Source organism: Hypanus sabinus, chromosome 7 (genome assembly GCF_030144855.1).
Source record: "Hypanus sabinus isolate sHypSab1 chromosome 7, sHypSab1.hap1, whole genome shotgun sequence".
NCBI classification, from domain to species: Eukaryota; Metazoa; Chordata; class Chondrichthyes; order Myliobatiformes; family Dasyatidae; genus Hypanus; species Hypanus sabinus.
Window position 1 is genome coordinate 82680033 of NC_082712.1, and position 20267 is coordinate 82700299.

The window sequence follows — 20267 nt, forward strand, 5'->3', positions numbered from 1 at the left end:
AGGACCAGAGGGCACAACCTCAGAGTAAAAGAACATCTCTTTAGAACAGAGATGAGGAGGGATTTCTTGTGCCAGATGATGGACAATCTGTGGGATTCATTGTATACACAGCTATGGAGCCAAATCACTGGCTACGTTTAAGGCAGAAGTTCTCGATTAGCAAGGGCACCAAAGGTTTATGGGGAGAAGGAAGGAGAACGGGGTTGAGAGGGAAAATAAGTCAGCCATGGAGGAGCAGATTCGATGGGCTGAATGGCCTAAATCTATTCCCATGTCTTATGATCTTATAGGTCAAAAATGTTGAAAGGCAGGGTATCTCAAGGAGTTTATGTAAAGAGAGTTAAATGTCACAGAAATGAGCATTGACCACTATGCTCATTGTTGACCTTTCTGCCCATCCAGGCTGGGAGGGATAGGAGTACGTTGTCTAAATATCTCTTAAACATAGTGAATATATCTGACTCTAAATATCAGCTCTAAATATTAGCTGCTCTCTGTGTAAAAAAATCCTTCCCCTCAGAGGGTGGTCAATGTGTGGAGTGAGCTGATAGAGGGATATTGAGGCCCTAGTCAGGAAAAATCAAAGACCCCACCCTCCCGGGCATTCTCTCTTCTCCTCTCTCCCGTTGGGCAGAAGATACAACTGCCAAAAAGCAAATACTACCAAGCTCAAGGACAGCTTCTAACATGTTGTAATGAGACTATTAAACGGTTCCCTAGTGTGATAAGAAGGGCTCTTGGTCTCACAAACTACCTCATCATGACAATTATACGGGCATCACGATTGCGTAGGGTTAGTACAATGCCTTACGCAGTCAGCAATCAAGGTCCATTTTCCACCGCTGTGACTGTATGGGTTTCCTCCAGGTGCTCCAGTTTCCTCCCACATTCCAATGTGGGCTTAGTGAGTTGTGGGCATGCTATGTTGGCGTTGGAAGCATGGCCACACTTGCTCAGCACAATCCTTGGACTATGCCGTAACACAAATGATGCATTCCACTGGCATGTTTCGATGCCCATGTGACAAGCAAAGATAATCTTTAAAAAAATCTTAGATCTATCATCTTGCACCTTATTGTCTACCTGCACTTTCTCTGTAGCCGTTACACTTTATTCTGCATTCTGTTGTCATCAAAGAAAGCACAACAGAGGCTATATTCATTAAGAGTTTGAGATTTGGTATGTCACCAAGGACACTTGCAAATACCCGTGTGGGGTATTCTAACTGGCTGCACTACTCTCTGGTATGGGGGGTGGGGTGCTACAGGATCAAAATCAGCTGCAGAGAGTTGTAAACAGTCAGCTCCATCATGGGCATTAGTCTCCCTAGTATTGGGGGCATCTTCAAGGAGCAATGCCTCAAAAAGATGGCATCTGTCATTAAGGACCCAGGACATGCCTTGTTCTCATTGCTACCATCAGGAAGGAGGTACAGGAGCCTGAAGATTCACACTCAATGGCTCAGGAACAGCTTCTTCCCCTCTGCCATCTGATTTCTGAATGGATATTGAACCCATGAACACTGCCCCATTACTTTTTTTCCCTGTTTTTGCACTGCTTAGTTAACATTTTTAATATGGATATATATAGGTGGTGGGGTAGAGATACGTCTCTACCGAAGGAAATGTAAGGTGCTCTTTCCCTCCGCTATCCTGCAGGTCACTCTTGGGCAAGCTGTAGCACCTGCTTAGCCCCCGATCAGGGACACGTGAAGCCACGAGAGCAGGTGGAGGATGGTCGTATGAGCAGCTGGTGCATATCACAAGTCCTGGTTATGTGACCACTGACACCAGGCAGACAATCTCTGAAGAGTATTGATAATGGCTGGGGTCGCCCGTCTTGGAAAGACACTGTCCAGAAGAAGGCAATGGCAAACCACCTTAGTAGAAAAAAAAATGCCTAGAACAATCTTGGTCAAGATCATGATCACCTACGTTGTACGTTACGGCACATAATGATGATATTTACTGAAATTTACATTAATCTTGTTTTTTTTCTAATATTATCTATTGCAACATATAAAATTTCACGCCTAGGCTAGTGATGATAAACCTGATTCTGATTTTGATTTCTCAATGTGCTGTGTAACGATCTGATCTGCATGGACAGTGTTCAAGACAAGCTCTTCACTCTATCTCAGTACGTGTGACAGTAATAAACAAATAGCAAAAGAAGGAGGCATGGTTCAGGTACTGGCAAAGTAACTGCTGGAGGGTCATAGGGGTTGAAGAATTGTACTGTATAAGGGAATCAAAAGGGCAAAAACATGCCACAAGATAGCTTTGGCAGAGAAGATGAAGGGGAATCAGAAGAGTTTTGAGTAACTAGAGAGAAAATAGGACTCCTCAAAGACTAAAGTGAACACTTACAGTACTGTGCAAAAGTCTTAGGCATTTCTAGATAGCTCAGCTGCCTAAGGCCTTTGCACAATACTGTAGTAACTTTATGTATTGCACGGTACTGCTGCAAAAAAAATTATGACATATGTGAGTGATGATAAACCTGATTCTGATCTGGGTCTCTGTTGTGGACTGAGATTGGGTAGGGGGCAGGGAGAGGGGAATTATGGTTGGGAAAAGGTGAAGGGAGAGGGGAGGAAGCGGAAAGCACCAGAGAGACATTCTTCAACGATCAATGACCTTGCTTGGAGTGTAACTGCATCCCCGCCCCCTGCCCTGACACTCCTTCTCTGCCACCTGTCCCGCACCCCTCCCGCCGGCACTCCACCCTCACCATTCCCAACATCCTTTGCTCCTGCCAGATTTACAAACTCACTCTCCGCTCCACGTTGACAAATACAGTACCGTGCGCAAGTTTTAGGCACCCCAGCTACATTAGCAGTGTGTGCCTATTGCACAAGTACTGTATACCTTGCTGAACTAGGGAGGTCCTACCACCCCTCACTGGCTCTTATCCCACACCACCACCAGCAGAAGCTAGGATCTTGCTCTGTATTGGCTTCGCTGAGTGAATTTGCAAAGAATATGACAGGCACTGTCTCAATGAAAGCTCACCCTTAGTTAATAAGGACCCTTTCCAGACATTCGGGTCCGAGCCCCTTCTCGCAAAGAATGGCAGAGGGAACCTCTTACTTTGACCACCCTGTACCAGCCGCACGTATGTTCCTCTCATCTCTCACTTGACATCTGTTACTCTCACAGTAGACCACAGCACTTGGCCATCCTCCTGATTAGGGAGTGGAACCAGCTTCTGAGATATCCTGGCACCTGGGTACCTGGGGCTGTGGCAGTGACAGAAAGAGTGTCAGGTTCAGTCTGTGGCATTCCCTCTACCATTCTTCCCAAGAAAGGACTGGGCTCCCACAACTAGGTTCTTAGCATCGCCCACACCAATCCCCGTTCGGGACAAAGCAGTCCTTGCCATGTGGTTGGTAGAACACTTGCTCCTTGGTGCCATACACCTTCCTGATCTTCAGTTCCCGTTTAGTGGGAGAAAGTCATTGGGTATATTTAAAGCAGAGGTTGATGGGTTCTTGATTAGTCAGGGAGAAGACAGGGGAATGGGGTTGAGAGGGTTAATAAAATCAACCTTGATTGAATGGCAGAGCAGACCCAATGGGCTAAATGGCCTTATACTGCTTCTATGTCTTATGGTCTTAAAGCCCCAGGCTGGGCTTGCTGACCAGTCTAATCTCTCCCTGCTGCCCACTGTGAATGGGTGAAGGAACACTATTCCCCTCCACCCTTCCACTGTAAGTCAGTCTTTGAGCCCAAATCCAACCATGGGAAGTGCCCAGGTTCAACTGTGATGCCTACTGTAGTCAAACTGCCTTTTACAGCAAACAGACTATTTGCTGGCCCAATGTCTGACGGATAAGTGAAAAGAATTTAACTTCAGGCAACACGAAGACAATATTGAAAAGACAGGTGCTGAATACAGGGCTGAAGTTGTTAGATTTGAACATATATGAAATTGGGTAGATGATCTTGTGGGGCTGTTAGAGTTTGGCAGGTGTGATGTTGTGGGTATCAGAGTTGTGTTTGAAAGATCACAGCTGGGAGCTTAGCATCTGAGGTTGGTAACAAAAAATGAAAGCAAGTGCTGAGAATCAAGTGGGCATTGGTCAGACCACATATCGAGTACTCTGAGCCGTTTTGGGCCCCATATCTGAGAAAGAATATGCTGGCATTTGGAGAGGGACCAGATGAGGTATCCTGGGAACGAAAGGGTTAATGTATGAGGTGCACTTGATAGTTCTGAGTCAGTACTTGCTAGAGTTTAGAAGAATGGGGGAAATTGAAACCTACCGAATATTGAAAGGCCTAGGTAGGGTGGGCATGGAGAAGATGTTTCCTGTGGTGGGGGAGTCTAGGACCAGAAGGCAAAGCCTCAGAGTAGAAGGACGTCCCTTCAGAAGATGAGGAAGAATTTCTTTAGCCAGAGGGTACTGAATGTTTGGAATTCATTGCCATGGCCAGCTGTGAAGGACAAGTTATTGGATATACTTAAAGCGGAAGCTGATAGGTTCTTGATTGCTAAGGGCATCAAAAGTTACGGGCAGAAGGCAGGAGATAGGGCTGAGAGAGAATATAAATCAGCCATTGATGGGCTGAATGGCCTAATTCTGCTCCAATGTCTTATGGTCTTAGGATGGAGGGTAAGGGGGAAGGATCTGATGATGCCTGGAGTTCAGATCATGCAGGGTGTCAATGGGTTAGGGTTGGAGGTGATGGCACCACAATAAGGAGACAATTGGAAGTGGAGATAATGGAAGAGAGGGTGTGGGATTGGGGAAAGAGTTAAAGAGTAAAGATTAAAGATGATCTTTACTTGTCACATGGGACATCAAAACATGCAGTAAAATATATAATTTGCGAAAATGATCTACACCAACCCCGTTTAAATACGTGCAGGAGACTGCCCGCAAATGTCGCCATGCTTTCAGAGCCAACATAGCATGCCTGCAATCATAACCAGTATGTGTTTGGGATATGGGAGGAAGCTGGAGGAAACCCATGCAGTCACAGGGAGGATGTACAAACTCTTTTCATACAGCGAAGGGAATTGAGCCTCGATCACTGATTACTGGCGTTGTAACAACGTTGTGTGGAACAGCTACACTATCGTGACACCTAGACGCCCAGGATCCGATGCCTGGTGTCAGATACGGATAGAGTTGCTGTCCGCTGTTCCCTACAACGAGAGGTTGGACAAGCGGAGTAGCGGAGGCTGTGGGCAGATCTGATAGAAGTTTATAAGTGAACAACCTTCCGAGGGTTGAAGTTCTAATTCTAGAGAGTATGCACTTAAGGAGAGAGAGGTAAGTTAGTTGGTTGCATACTTAGTCACAGTGGCCTCTCTGGGTCAAACGAATGGTGAAATTCTTACACACTTTACTTATGATCACAAGACTCTTTTGGATTGCAACTATATGTGCTGTGTGATGATATAGAGTCGTAGAAAAGTACAGCACAGAAACAGACCCATTGGCCGCTCTGGTTCATACTGAACCATTTAAAATGCCCATTCCCATCGACCTACACTGGGACCATAGGCCTCCATACACTTCCCATCCATGTCCCTCTCCAAAATTCTCTTGAGTTTACATGCACCAGTTGCGCTGGCAGCTTATTCCACGCTCTCACCACCCTCTGAGCGAAGAAAATTCCCTCATGTTCCCATGAAACTTTTCACCTTTCACCCTTAATCCATGACTTCTATCTGCAGTCCCACCCAACATTAGTGGAAAAAGCCTGTTTGCATTTACCCTACCTATAATTTTGTATATCTCTATCAAATCTCCTCTCAATCTTCTACATTCCTGGGAATAAAGTCCTAACCTATTTAATCTTTCTTTATAACTCAGGTCCCCCATCCCAGCAACATCCTTGTAAATTTTCACTGTACTCTTTCAACCTTATTTACATTTTTCGTGTAGGTCGGTGACCAAAACTGCACATAATACTCCAAATTAGGCCTCACCAATGTCTTACACAACTTCAACATGACACCCCATCTCCTTAGCCAGTACTTTGATTTTTGAAGGCCAGTGTGCCAAAAGCTTTCTTTACGACCCTATCTACCTGTGATGCCACTTTCAGTGAATTATGGATCTGTATTCCCAGATTTCTTTGTTCTACCACACTCTTCAGTGCCCTTCCGTTTTTCACCTTGGTCCCAGAGGAATGGGATTTCGTTTAGCAGTATACATGTGTATGGGTGAACAACAATAAACTTGAACTTGAACGTGAAGTTCAAAGGAGATGCGCAGGCTGCCTTTTACACGTTCCTGAAAAGCTTTCCGTTGTGTGGTGAGGCTGTCTTTGACACTGGAGGAACGGGTGAACGGCCAAGGTAGAGCCCTGATCCCAATCTTTCTGGCGCAGAACAGGGGAAGGGGGAGGAGTTAAGGCAGATGTTTGACAGTAAACCATGATCACAGAGTTATACACAGAACAGGACCAGACCCTTTGGACCAGCATCACGTTGAGTAAGTTGCCCACCTGAGCCTGTCCCATTTGCAGACTTTTAGCCTGTATCCCTCCAAACCTTTCCTATACACTTGCCAAACTGATTTGGCATGGAGGGAAAATAGGCCATGCATCCTATCTACATGCCAGTGCATCATTCATGTCCATCCATTTCTTGCATATATGTGCCTGTTTAAATTCTTTTTCAAAACTTCTATCATATTTATACCATAAGAAGCAGAGTTAGGGTATTCAGCCCATTCCATCATGGCTGATTTATTATCCCTCTCAACCCAATTCTTCTGCCTTCTCCCCGTAACCCTTGACGCCCTGACTAATCAGGAACCTATGAACCTCCACTTTAAGTACACCCAGTGACTTGGCTTCCACAGCCACCCATGGCAACAAATTGCACCAATTCAAAGTACATTTATTATCGAAGTGTGTATACAGAATACCACTCTGAGATTCGTCCTCCCACAGGCAGCCACGAATCAAAGAAACACAATTGAACCTATTCAAGAAAACACCAAACACCCAACACGCAGAAAAAAGAACAAATTGAGCAAACAGCAAAAAGCGTGCAAAACGATGCATAGAATATCAAACATCAAACCACCCTCTAACTAAAGAAATTGCTCCTCATCTCTGTTCTAAATGGATGTCCCTCCATTCTGAGATTATGCCCTCTGGTCCTAGACTCTCCCACTCTAGAAAATACCCTCTGCATATCCACTCTATCTAAGCCTTTGTTTCCACCAGCATCTCTAAGAGCCCGTTCTAGGTACATTACCCGTATAAAATTCCTGACATGCAAATCTCCTTCAAATGATCTCCCTCTTACCATTAAAGTACACTCTCATCTTCTAAAAGAGAAAAAAGAAGTCTTACTATAACCCATCTGTGCTCCTTTGTCTCACGGTCTTATTACCAAAGGTTACAGGGAGAAGGCAGGAGAGCGGGGCTGAGAAGGAAAATAAATCAGCCATGATTGAATGGCGGAGCGGACTCGATGGGCCAGATGGCCTAAATCTGCTCCTATGTCTAGTTGTCAAAGGTTACAGGGAGAAGACAAGAGAATGGGGTTGAGAGGGAAAATAAATTTTATGGTCTATTTTCTTATATTTTTATAATAAATGCCTCTATCAGGCCTCCTCTCAGTCTGCTACACTCCAGAGAAAACAACTCATGTTCATTTAACATCTCCTGAACTTCATATAGTCTGATCCAGGCAGTATCCTGGTGAACAGCTTCAACACTCCAAAGACTCCACTTGTTTATTAGAATGGGGTCCCCAGAATTGCACATAATATTTCACCAAAAAATCTAACCAGGGTTTTATACAGCTATTAGCAATATCAATTTCAAGATCATCATCCCTTATTTAAAATCTTTTTTTCCAAATTTATTTAATAAACTTAATTCTAATTCCCTGCATGAGAAAATCTGCAGATACTGGAAATCCAGAGCAACACACACAAAATGTTGGAGGAACTCGGCAGGCCAGGCAGCATCTATGGAAAAGGCTAATTCCCTATTGTGGAATCTGAAGTCCTATCAATTATTGAGGTCTTAGGACACACCAGTTGGGTAAAATAGCAATCCCAAGACATTATAAGACATTCATCAGTCCACATTTGGAGTATCGTGAGCAGTTTTGATTCCAAGTACGAGGAATGATGTGCTGCTATTGGAGAGAGTCCAGAGGAGGTTTACAAGGATGATCCCAGGAATGAAAGGCTTGATGTATAAGCAGTGCTCGATGTCTCTGGGCCTGTACTCACTGGAGTTCAGATCAACGACAGGGAAGGATCTCATTGAAACCAACCAATTACTGAAAGGCCTGTTTAAAGTGAGCATGGGAGAGTATGTTTCCAGTAACGGGAGAATCTATGACCGGGGGAACAGCCTCTGAATAAATGGATGTCCCTATACTACTGAGATGAGGAGGAATTTCTTTAGGCAGACGGTTCAGGTCCCAGGGATTGGGAGAATTGCCATGCCAGCTCATTGGGTATCAATGATTGACAGGTTATTGATGAGTCAGGGTAGCAAAGGTTACAGGGAGAAGGTGTGATAAAGGGGTTAAGCGAGGGAGTAAATCAGTCATGACTGAATGGGCCACACAGCCTAATTCTGATCCCATGCTTAAGGCTTATGGTCTAATCCCTCACTCCAGCAGCTCCAGCTAAAAGCAATGGCGATGGAGCGGGGAACGTCTGAAAAATGGAAATAGAGAACTTGCCAAGAGAGAAAGTGGTAGAAGGAGAGCAGGGTGAAGGGAAGTGATGTGGGCATCTTTGTCAAGGACAGCATTTACTGAACGCCCCTAATTGCCCTTTGAGGATGCAGAGAGAGCCATCTTCTTGAACCGCTGGCGAAGATGCTCCCACAGTGCTCTTCTTGGAGGGAGGTCAAAAAGTTTGACACAACAATGATATCCAAGTCCTATTTGATAACGGAGTGAGGAGATTGAGGAGGTTCAGCTTGTCACACTCTAACAAACTTCCACTGATATATATTGAAAGTGTCCTGGCTGGTTGTTTCATGGTCTGAACCGCAGAGAATAGTGGACGCATCACAATATACCAAGAGCACATCCCTCCCCATCTACAAGAGACAGCATCTTCCATTAAACACAAGAGATTCTGTAGATGATGGATACCCAGCAGCATACCCAGTGCAAACGGAATTCAGCGAGGCCGAGGAATAAGCAGTCGACACTTCCTGCCAGGTCTCTTCATCAGGACATCCATCAGATTCCCACCATCTGGGCCATGCCACCTTCTCACAGGTACTATTGGGCAAGAGCTTCAGAAGCCTGAAGTCCCACACCACCAGGTTCAAGAACAGCTACTTCCCTTTAATGACTTGGTTCTTGAACCAACCTGCAAAACTTTAATCACCACCTCAGTACAGCAACTCTAGAACCATTTGCACTGTGATGGACTTGGTTACTGTTCTAATTGCTTCCCCACTTGTTATGCGCCGTGTCGTATGACATGGGCGATCATGGTCTTTCCATGACCATGATTATTCTTTGCAGATTTTTCTACAGAAGTGGTTTGCCATTGCCTTCTTCTGGGCAGTGTCTTTACAAGACGGGTGACCCCAGCCATTATCAATACTCTTCAGAGATTGTCTGCCCGGCGTCAGTAGTCGCAGAACCGGGACTTGTGACATGCACCGGCTCATCAATAACCATCCACCATCTGCTCCCATGGTTTCACATGACCCTGATCTGGGAGGTGAGGGGCTAAGCAGATGTTACACCTTGCCCAAGGGTGACCTGCAGGCTAGCCGAGGGAAGGAGTGCCTCACACCTCCTTTGGAAGAGGAGTATCTCCTCCCCGCCACCCAGATCTAACTGCAATCTTTCTTAAAAAACTGTGTTTAATTAGGCTTTCCTTGTGAAAGTTGTGTATCTGATGCTGCTACAGAGAAGGTTCTGATTACACATTGTACACACATGGACTTGTACAGATGACAAACCATTTGACTTTGATACATTTCCGAGTCTGGAGCTCCCTTCCCGACAGCACCATGGGACCACCTTCACTGGAGAGACTGCAGCGGGTCGAGGAGGTGGCCCGCACCTCTCCACCACCCACCTTCTCGAGGAGCAATGCCTATCTAAACTGCCTATTCCCATTGGCCTGCACCTGGACCGTAGCCCTCCACACCCTCCCATCGATGTACCTATCCAAATTTCCCTGAAATGTTGAAAGCAAGCTTGCATTCACCACTTGTGCTGACAGCTCATTCCACACTCTCATTACCCTCTAATTACAATAATCAGATTTTCAACAACAAGTGGTTATATAATCTGCAAAGGATTTTGGGGGAACATTCATTCAGACAAAGGCACAACAAATAAAAACACTTTTTTTTACTCTTTAAGTTGCTCGAGGAGCTTCCTTTCAGGAGATGGGATGATAGATTGAAGTTTTATAAGGTGTTGGTGAGGCCTAATTTGGAGTATCATGTGCAGGTTTGGTCACCAATCTACAGGAAAGATGTCAATAAAGTTGACCAAATACAGCGAAAATTTACAAGGATGTTGCTGGGACTAGACAACCTGAGTTATCAGGAAAGATTGAATAGGTTAGGACTTTATTCCTTGTAATGTACAAGACTGAGGTGAAGTTTGATGGATGCATGGAAGATCATGAGAAGTATAGATAGGATAAATACAAGTGGACTTTTTCCATTGAGGATGAGTGAGACTACTACTAGAGGTCATGGGTTAAGGTTGAAAGGAGAGATGTTTAAGGGGAGCATGGAGGTAAACTTCTCCACTCAGAGCGTGGTGAGAACATGCCACCAGTGCATGTGGTTGATACCATTTCAACAATTAACAGAAGTATCAATAGGTACATGGATGGGAGGGGTATGGAGGGCTATGGTCCCTATGCAGGTCGGTGGGAGTGGGTAGTTTAATTGGTTTGGCATGATGGGCCAAAGGGCCTGTTTCCTGCTGTACTTTTCTCTGACTCCATGCTGCTAGGAAGCCGTCAGTGGAGTGGAGATCAGTGGAGATCAAGGGAGATCAGTGGAGATCAGTGGAGTGGAGATCAGTGGAGATCAAGGGAGATCAGTGGAGATCAGTGGAGTGGAGATCAGTGGAGATCAGTGGAGATCAGTGGAGTGGAGATCAGTGGAGATCAAGGGAGATCAGTGGAGATCAGTGGAATGGAGATCAGTGGAGTGGAGATCAGTGGAGATCAAGGGAGATCAGTGGAGATCAGTGGAGATCAAGGGAGATCAGTGGAGATCAGTGGAGTGGAGATCAGTGGAGATCAAGGGAGATCAGTGGAGATCAGTGGAGTGGAGATCAGTGGAGATCAGTGGAGATCAAGGGAGATCAGTGGAGATCAGTGGAGTGGAGATCAGTGGAGATCAAGGGAGATCAGTGGAGATCAGTGGAGTGGAGATCAGTGGAGATCAGTGGAGTGGAGATCAGTGGAGTGGAGATCAGTGGAGATCAGTGGAGATCAAGGGAGATCAGTGGAGATCAGTGGAGATCAAGGGAGATCAGTGGAGATCAGTGGAGTGGAGATCAGTGGAGATCAAGGGAGATCAGTGGAGTGGAGATCAGTGGAGATCAGTGGAGATCAAGGGAGGTCAGTGGAGATCAGTGGAGATCAAGGGAGATCAGTGGAGATCAGTGGAGTGGAGATCAGTGGAGATCAAGGGAGATCAGTGGAGATCAGTGGAGTGGAGATCAGTGGAGATCAGTGGAGATCAAGGGAGATCAGTGGAGATCAGTGGAGATCAAGGGAGATCAGTGGAGATCAGTGGAGATCAGTGGAGTGGAGATCAGTGGAGATCAAGGGAGATCAGTGGAGATCAGTGGAGTGGAGATCAGTGGAGATCAGTGGAGATCAAGGGAGATCAGTGGAGATCAGTGGAGATCAGTGGAGATCAGTGGAGATCAGTGGAGATCAAGGGAGATCAGTGGAGTGGAGATCAAGGGAGATCAGTGGAGATCAGTGGAGATCAGTGGAGATCAAGGGAGATCAGTGGAGATCAAGGGAGATCAGTGGAGATCAGTGGAGATCAGTGGAGATCAGTGGAGATCAAGGGAGATCAAGGGAGATCAAGGGAGATCAGTGGAGATCAGTGGAGTGGAGATCAGTGGAGATCAGTGGAGATCAAGGGAGATGAGAAATCTGGAGAGCTCCAGTCAATGGGAAAGCTCGTGGTGGAAGGCACAGAACTGATGCTGTTCTTCACAGTGGAGACTTAAGGACCGTGAAGTGCTGAACCAGCCAAGGTTACTGGTGATTCGTTGACCTGTGCATAGGACAGCAAGAGAAAGAATAGCCTGCAAGAGGGGAGAGCAACAAGTTCACGTAGGGAGTCAGCAGAAGCACTGAGGACCATCAGAAGACTGAGTGATTGGGACTGACCACAAAGAGTGCACATGAAGAGTAATGAGGGAAGGCCGATCTTTTAAACTGGTCCAAATAAATGTTACCACCTACCTCCTGTAATTCCTGCTGCGTTTCTAATGGGAGTATGTGATATGACAGTGTAAAGGGACCTTTTTCTCTGTAATTGACCCCGAGAGTGTGAAGGGACAGTACAGAGGGAGCTTCACTCTGTGTCTGACCCTGGGAGTGTGTGATGGGACGGTGTAGAGGGAGTTTCACTCTGTGTCTGACCCTGGGAGTGTGTGATGGGACGGTGTGGAGGGAGCTTCACTCTGTGTCTGACACTGGGAGTGTGTGATGGGACAGTGTGGAGAGAACTTCACTCTGTGCCTGACCCTGGGAGTGTGTGATGGGACAGCGTAGAGGAAGCTTCACTCTGTGTGTGACCCTGGGAGTGTGTGATGAGACGGTGTAGAGGGAGCTTCACTCTGTGTCTGACCCCGGGAGTGTGTGATGGGACCGTGTAGAGGGAGCTTCACTCTGTGTCTGACCCCGGGAGTGTGTGATGGGACGGTGTAGAGGGAGTTTCGCTCTGTGTCTGACCCTGGGAGTGTGTGATGGGACTGTGTAGAGGGAGCTTCACTCTGTGTCTGACCCCGGGAGTGTGTGATGGGACCGTGTAGAGGGAGCTTCACTCTGTGTCTGACCCCGGGAGTGTGTGATGGGACAGTGTAGAGGGAGCTTCACTCTGTGTCTGACCCTGGGGGTGTGTGATGGGACAGTGTAGAGGGAACTTCACTCTGTGGCTGACCCCGGGAGTGTGTGATGGGACAGTGTAGAGGGAGCTTCACTCTGTGTCTGACCCTGGGGGTGTGTGATGGGACAGTGTAGAGGGAACTTCACTCTGTGGCTGACCCCGGGAGTGTGTGATGGGACAGTGTAGAGGGAGCTTCACTCTGTGTCTGACCCTGGGAGTGTGTGATGGGACGGTGTAGAGGGAGTTTCACTCTGTGTCTGACCCTGGGAGTGTGTGATGGGACAGTGTAGAGGGAGCTTCACTCTGTGTCTGACCCTGGGGGTGTGTGATGGGACGGTGTAGAGAGAACTTCACTCTGTGTCTGACCCGTGCTGTACCTGACCTGGGAGTGTGTGATGCTCATCCATTTCTCTGTAATGATAACTCTCATCGTGATCGGCTGGAGGAAAATCACAGCAAAAGCATACATTAGATGATTGGAGTACACTGCGTACTATTCTGGGGTGAATTTTCAGGATTTCTCTTAACACTGGCTTCAGAAGTTTAAGAAATGGATCTCCCCGCCGTTGATACATTTGCCTGGTCTGAATCTCTAGGTTATTAACGTCACTGTCAGGGCACCCGTTCCTCTGGTATTGCACTGTAGATGCAACATGTTGGAGCCATGAAATGCTGCCCTAGCAACCTTACCCTAAAGAAGTTTCTAAAGCCTTGCTTTTTTTATCAGTGACTGGTTGTCCAGCATTTGTAAATTTGGAGTTAAATCAGAGAAAGTTGAGGTATTGGAATCAGCGAGCTCAGTCAGAAGGAACATTGCATGATTCCAGCAAGGTCAAAGTAAGGGAGACTGTCATGCTTGTACGCTTAGCGATCCCGCAATGAGTAGGCCCTTCCAGTTGTGCTGCTCTAGCAACCCCGATTAAACCTCACCTAACCACGGGACAATTTACAGTGACCAATTGACCTACCCGGTCCATCTTTGGACGGTGGGAGGAAGCCAGAACACCCAGGGAAATCCCACGCATTCCATGGGGAGGACATGCAGGCTCCTTAGAGGGAACGCTGGGACTGAACTCTGAATTCTGGAGTGTCCCGAGCTGTAACAGCGTCGTGCTAACCGCTACAGTACCGTCAGTAGGGGTCTGCACAAGGATCGGTCTCTGGAGACAGCCCTGTGTCGTGACGGTGATTCTCGTCCATCATGTAACTCCCGTTGCCAACCCCTACAGCCTCTCCAAGAGGTATCTCTCCGTGCGAGTCCCAATCTTTGATGCCCAGTGAATCATACACACGAAATGCTGGAGGAACTCAGTATGTCAGGCAGCGTCTACGGAAACAGGAGTGGAAAGGATGGGGGAAGGGCAGAAGCCAGGATAACAAAGTTGTTGGAGGGGGAGGAGAACAAGCTGACAGGTGATTGGTGGTGGTAGGGGGGATGTGGGTGGGAGATGGAAGAAGCTGGCAAGGGACAAGTATAGGAGATAAAGGGCTGAAGAGGAAAGAATCTGATAGGAGAGGACAGTGGACCATGGGAGAAAGGGAAGGAGAAGTGGAAACAGAGGGGGTGATGGGCAACTGAAAACAGATCAGGCGAGACGGTAACCCGAATGAGGAATGGAAAACTAGCGAGGGAAGGAGTGTGAGAAATTACCAGAAGTCTAAGAAATCGATCTTGGTGCCATCGGGGTGAAGGCTCCCAGACAGAATATGAGACGTTACTCCTCCAACCCGAGTTCTGATGAAGGGTCTCGGCCGTTTATTCCCCTCTATAGATGCTGCCTGAGTCGCTGAGTTCCTCCAGCATTTTGTGATCATCACTCTGTTTTTCCATTGTTTTCCAACTGAGGACAATGGGGACCACATCCTAGCAACTGTACCTCATTATCCCCTTCCTCCCTTCTAACCTACCACCCCTCATCCCTATTCGGCTGTAAGAGTGACACCAGCAGCCAACCCTGATCCTGTCCTTGTTCAGATCAGTTACCTTCCTCACAGTCATCGCTGGCTGCTCTCTGACCCCCCTCCCCTCCTCACTCCAGTGACACAAGTCAACTTCAGAAAAGACCAAGAGATGTTTGGGGTAAGGGGGCTTGTCAGTGATTGGACCGCAGGCCTGCTCTGACCCTTGACCCAGCATCTTCGGGGTATCAAGCCAATGCTAACCCAACATTGGGTAATAACACTGGAGATATCTCCTGTAATGTCCAGGCAATGTGGCAGGTGCAGGAACTGTCAACAGTAAAGTCTAAAAGTTTTGACATAACCAGGGTGTGATTAAAAATCAGCAGAGTGAACAGAACCCCCCAAATATTAGTTAGTTAGACTCAATGGATTTGATCAAATGGAGGAATCGATACCCTGAGGTCAGACTCTCAGACCCTATACCCTCAGGGATATGTCTATTCATTCGGATCTCTTGAACATTGTCAGAGTGAGATATCATTTACCTGGGGTCTGGCTCGCAGATCCTACCCCTTCAGAGATATCTCTGTTCATTCAGGTCTCTCAAACATACTCAGAGGGAGGTCTCTCAATCAGTCATTCGGCAAGAGATCTATACAATGATAAATGCTTTCAGTCGGGCATAACTGTACATAAGCCACTGTCCCACAGTCTGTCTGTCCAGGAGATATCTGTACAGGAATTAGGGTCTCTCAGATGCACTTTCCTATCTACCGCTCTCTCTCTCTCTCTCTCTCTCTCTGATAGATATTTGTAAACAGGAATTCTCACACTGCCTCTTGCACCCCCTCACTCTCTCTCTTTCAACCCTATCTCTCTCTCCCTACCTTCTCTCTCTCACTCAGGCGATATCTGACTGTTTCTCTATCTATGGAGTTTTACTGGGTAGGTGCATCCTCTATTGGGTGCTATGAAGTTATTTAAGAAATTCTTGGTTTGGCTCTGTCAGTGTGCAGAAGGATGTTCTAACTGCATTGAATCACATTTTTCTGTGAAAAGAACTGGCCATGAAATAGTTGTCGGGTAGTATTTGTAACTGTTAACTATTTTAAAATATTGGAGATTTATGCTCCAAAACCATCCGTGCCAATACACTTCAATGGCTTCTGCCCAAAGGTCTGGAGTATCTCACTGAAGAGGGGCTTGCCAATAGTGACACTACTCACAGTCGGAATCGTCATTGTCATCCAGCTGCTCGCGAGCAATCAGTTCCCGTGCACGCTTAATGTTCCGACCCTCGTCATATATCTGCTTCCGTCTTTGCTCAAACTGCCGTTTGCCTTCTTTGGAGAAGAGAGGAAAAATGGGAGATAATTACCTGAGGGAATTAAACTAGCAGACACACAACTAAACCAGGCAAACACACAACTAAACCAGGCAGACACACAACTAAACCAAGCAGAAACACAACTAAACCAGGCAGAAACACAACTAAACCAGGCAGACACACAACTAAACCAAGCAGAAACACAACCAAACCTGGCAGAAACACAACTAAACCAGGCAGACACACAACTAAACCAGGCAGACACACAACTAAAACAGGCAGACACACAACTAAAACAGGCAGACAGACACACAACTAAACCAGGCAGACACACAACTAAAACCGCATTGAGCGTCTGGAGCTGCAATTGGATTCATACTGGAGCATCCGCAATGCTGAGAAAGTCGTGAATAGCACGTTCAGTGAGTTGGCCAGACCGCAGGTAAAGGCTACACAGTCAGAAAGGGAAGGGGTGGCCACTAGACAATGTAGCAGTAGGCAGGTAGTGCAGGAGTCCCCTGGGGTCATCTCCCTCCTAAACAGATATACTGTTTTGGATACTGTTGGGGGAAATGTCTCATCAGGGGAAGGCAGCAGCAGCCGAGTTCATTGCACCATGGATGGCTCTGCGGCACAGGAGGGAAGGAAAAGGAGTGGGAGAGCTATAGGGATAGGGGATTCGATTGTAAGGGGAATAGATAGGCGTTTCTGCGGCCGCAAACGAGACTCCAGGATGGTATGTTGCCTCCCTGGTGCAAGGGTCAAGGATGTCTCTGAGAGGCTGCAGGACATTCTGGAATGGGAGGGTGAACAGCCAGTGGTCGTGGTGCACATAGGTACCAATGATATAGGTAAAAAATGGGATGAGGTCCTACAAGGTGAATTTAGGGAGTTACGAGATAAACTAAAAAGTAGGACCGCAAAGGCAATAATCTCTGGATTACTACCAGTGCTACGTGCTAGTCAGAGTAGAAATAGGAGGATATTTCAGATGAATACGTGGCTTGAAAAATGGTGCAAGGGGGAGGGATTCAAATTTCTGGGGCATTGGAACCAGTTCTGGGCGAGGTGGGACCGGTATAAACAGGACGGTCTGCTCCTGGGCTGGACTGGAACCATTGTCCTAGGTTTGCTACTGCTGTTCAGGAGGCTTTAAACTAATGTGGCAGGGGGATGGGAACAAGTGCAGAGAGACAGAGGGGTGTAAAATGAGGGTTGAAGCAAAAAGTAGTAAGGTGAAAAGTAAAAGTGGCAGGCAGGCAAATCCAGGGCAAAAAGGGCCACTTTTCAACATAATTGTATAAGGACTAAGAGTGTTGTAAAAACAAGCCTGAAGGCTTTGTGTGTCAATGCGAGAAGCATTCGTAACAAGGTGGATGAATTGAATGTGCAGATAGTTATTAATGAATATGATATAGTTGGGATCACAGAGACATGGCTCCAGGGTGACCAAGGATGGGAGCTCAACATCCAGGGATATTCAATATTCAGGAGGGATAGACAGGAAACAAAAGGAGGTGGGGTAGCATTGCTGGTTAGAGAGGAGATTAACGCAATAGAAAGGAAGGACGTTAGCCTGGAGGATGTGGAATCGATATGGGTAGAGCTGCAAAACACTAAGGGGCAGAAAACGCTGGTGGGAGTTGTGTACAGGCCACCTAACAGTAGTAGTGAGGTTGGGGATGGCATTAAACAGGAAATTAGAAATGTGTGCAATAAAGGAACAGTAGTTATAATGGGTGACTTCAATCTACATATAGTTTGGGTGAACCAAATTGGTAAGGGTGCTGAGGAAGAGGATTTCTTGGAATGTATGCGGGATGGTTTTCTGAACCAACATGTCAAGGAACCAACTAGAGAGCAGGCCATTCTAGATTGGGTATTGAGCAATGAGGAAGGGTTAGTTAGCAATCTTGTCGTGCGAGACCCCTTAGATAAGAGTGACCATAATATGGTGGAATTCTTCACTAAGATGGAGAGTGACATAGTTAATTCAGAAACAAAGGTTCTGAACTTAAAGAAGGGTAACTTTGAAGGTATGAGACATGAATTAGCTAAGATAGACTGGCAAATGATACTTAAAGGGTTGATGGTTGATATACAATGGCAAGCATTTAACAATCGCATGGATGAACTACAACAATTGTTCATCACAGTTCGGCAAAAGAATAAACCAGAGAAGGTAGTGCACCCATGGCTGACAAGGGAAATTAGGGATAGTATCAAGTCCAAAGAAGAAACATACAAATTAGCAAAAAAAAGCGGCACACCTGAGGACTGGGAGAAATTCAGAGACCAGCAGAGGAGGACAAAGGGCTTAATTAGGAAAGGGAAAAAAGATTATGAGAGAAAGCTGGCAGGGAACATAAAAACTGACTGTAAAAGCTTTTATAGATACGTGAAAAGAAAAAGATTGGTCAAGACAAATGTAGGTCCTTTACAGTCAAAAACAGGTGAATTGATCATAGGGAACAAAGACACTGCAGACCAATTGAATAACTACTTTGGTTCAGTCTTCACTAAGGAGGACATAAATAATCTTCTGGAAATAGTAAGGGACCGAGGGTCTAGTGAGATGGAGGAACTGAGGGAAATACATGCTAGTAGGGAAGTGGTGTTAGGTAAATTGAAGGGATTAAAGGCAGATAAATCCCCAGGGCCAGATGGTCTGCATCCCAGAGTGCTTAAGGAAGTAGCCCAAGAAATAGTGGATGCATTAGTGGTAATTTTTCAAAACTCCTTAGATTCTGGATTAGTTCCTGAGGATTGGAGGGTGGCTAATGTAACCCCCCTTTTTAAAAAAGGAGGGAGAGAGAAACCGGGGAATTATAGACAGGTTAGTCTGACATTGGTGGTGGGGAAAATGCTAGAGTCGGTTATCAAAGATGTGATAACAGCACATTTGGAAAGAGGTGAAATCATTGGACAAAGTCAGCATGGATTTGTGAAAGGAAAATCATGTCTGACGAATCTTACAGAATTTTTTGAATGCTCATATCATTTTTGTACAAGAAACTCATGTGAGGAAGGAGGACAAATTTCGTTTTTTTAGATTTTGGCGGGGTCAACAGTATCACGCAAATTTGAATGTTAAAGTAAAAGGAGTTTCAATTTTTATTGACTCCTCTATTCCATTTGTTCAACATGATATTTTTTTGGATCCGAATGGCAGATTTTTGTTAATTACGGGTTTACTTTGTAATAAAAAGGTTGCTTTGGTTAATGTTTATGCTCCAAATGTGTTCTGACTTTTTTAAGTCTTTATTTACCTCTTTACCCAATCTAAACGAATATAAGTTAATAATGGGTGGTGACTTTAATTGTTGTTTAAATCCTCTGATGGATAAATCTTTATCTATTCAGACTTTACCTAATAAGTCGGCCACTTGTATTAACTCTTTTTTGACTGATATTTTTGATATTTGGAGATTCCGGCATCCTAATGACAAAGAGTTTTCTTTTTTCTCACATGTTTATCACTCTTATTCGAGAATTGATTATTTTTTTGTAGACTCTTGTTTTATTCCATTGGTAATCGGTTGTAACTATGATATTATAGCTATCTCTGATCATGCTCCATTATTACTTTCTATGAAATTTACGGATACAGCTTCTAATGCTAGACAATGGCGATTCGACTCTACCTTGTTGCAAGACTCTGAGTTTATAAAATTTATGGAGGAGCAGATCGACTTCTTCTTTTCAACTAATTCTACAGATGATATTTCCTGCGGAACACTTTGGGACACTTTTAAAGCATATATACGTGGACAGATTATTTCTTATTCTGTTAGTTTGAGGAAACGTACTAAGATGGAAACTTTTATTGGTTGATAAAATTAAAGAGATTGATAAGAAATATTCGATTGCTCCTAGTAAGGAGCTTTACAAACAAAGGGTTGAACTTCAAATGGAACATAGTTTATTACTTACATCCTCGATTGAAAATCAATTAATGAAAACTAAATCTGATT

The 20267-nt window shown here is 45.6% G+C and overlaps 1 protein-coding gene across 6 annotated transcripts in view; it reads right to left on the minus strand.

Moving 5' to 3' along the window:
- Window positions 1-20267, minus strand: part of LOC132396905 (protein phosphatase inhibitor 2-like) — a 364660-nt gene that overhangs the window by 326025 nt on the left and 18368 nt on the right. For 2 of the 6 annotated variants that reach the window (XM_059974981.1, XM_059974979.1), the window contains exons 5-6: window positions 16193-16309; window positions 13447-13503 (exon numbers count right to left, since the gene is read on the minus strand). In XM_059974981.1, the coding sequence (XP_059830964.1) occupies window positions 13447-13503; window positions 16193-16309 (174 nt within the window). The remainder of the gene's footprint in view (window positions 1-13446; window positions 13504-16192; window positions 16310-20267) is intronic. The other 4 variants (XM_059974983.1, XM_059974984.1, XM_059974980.1 and 1 more) reach the window with 3 other exon arrangements.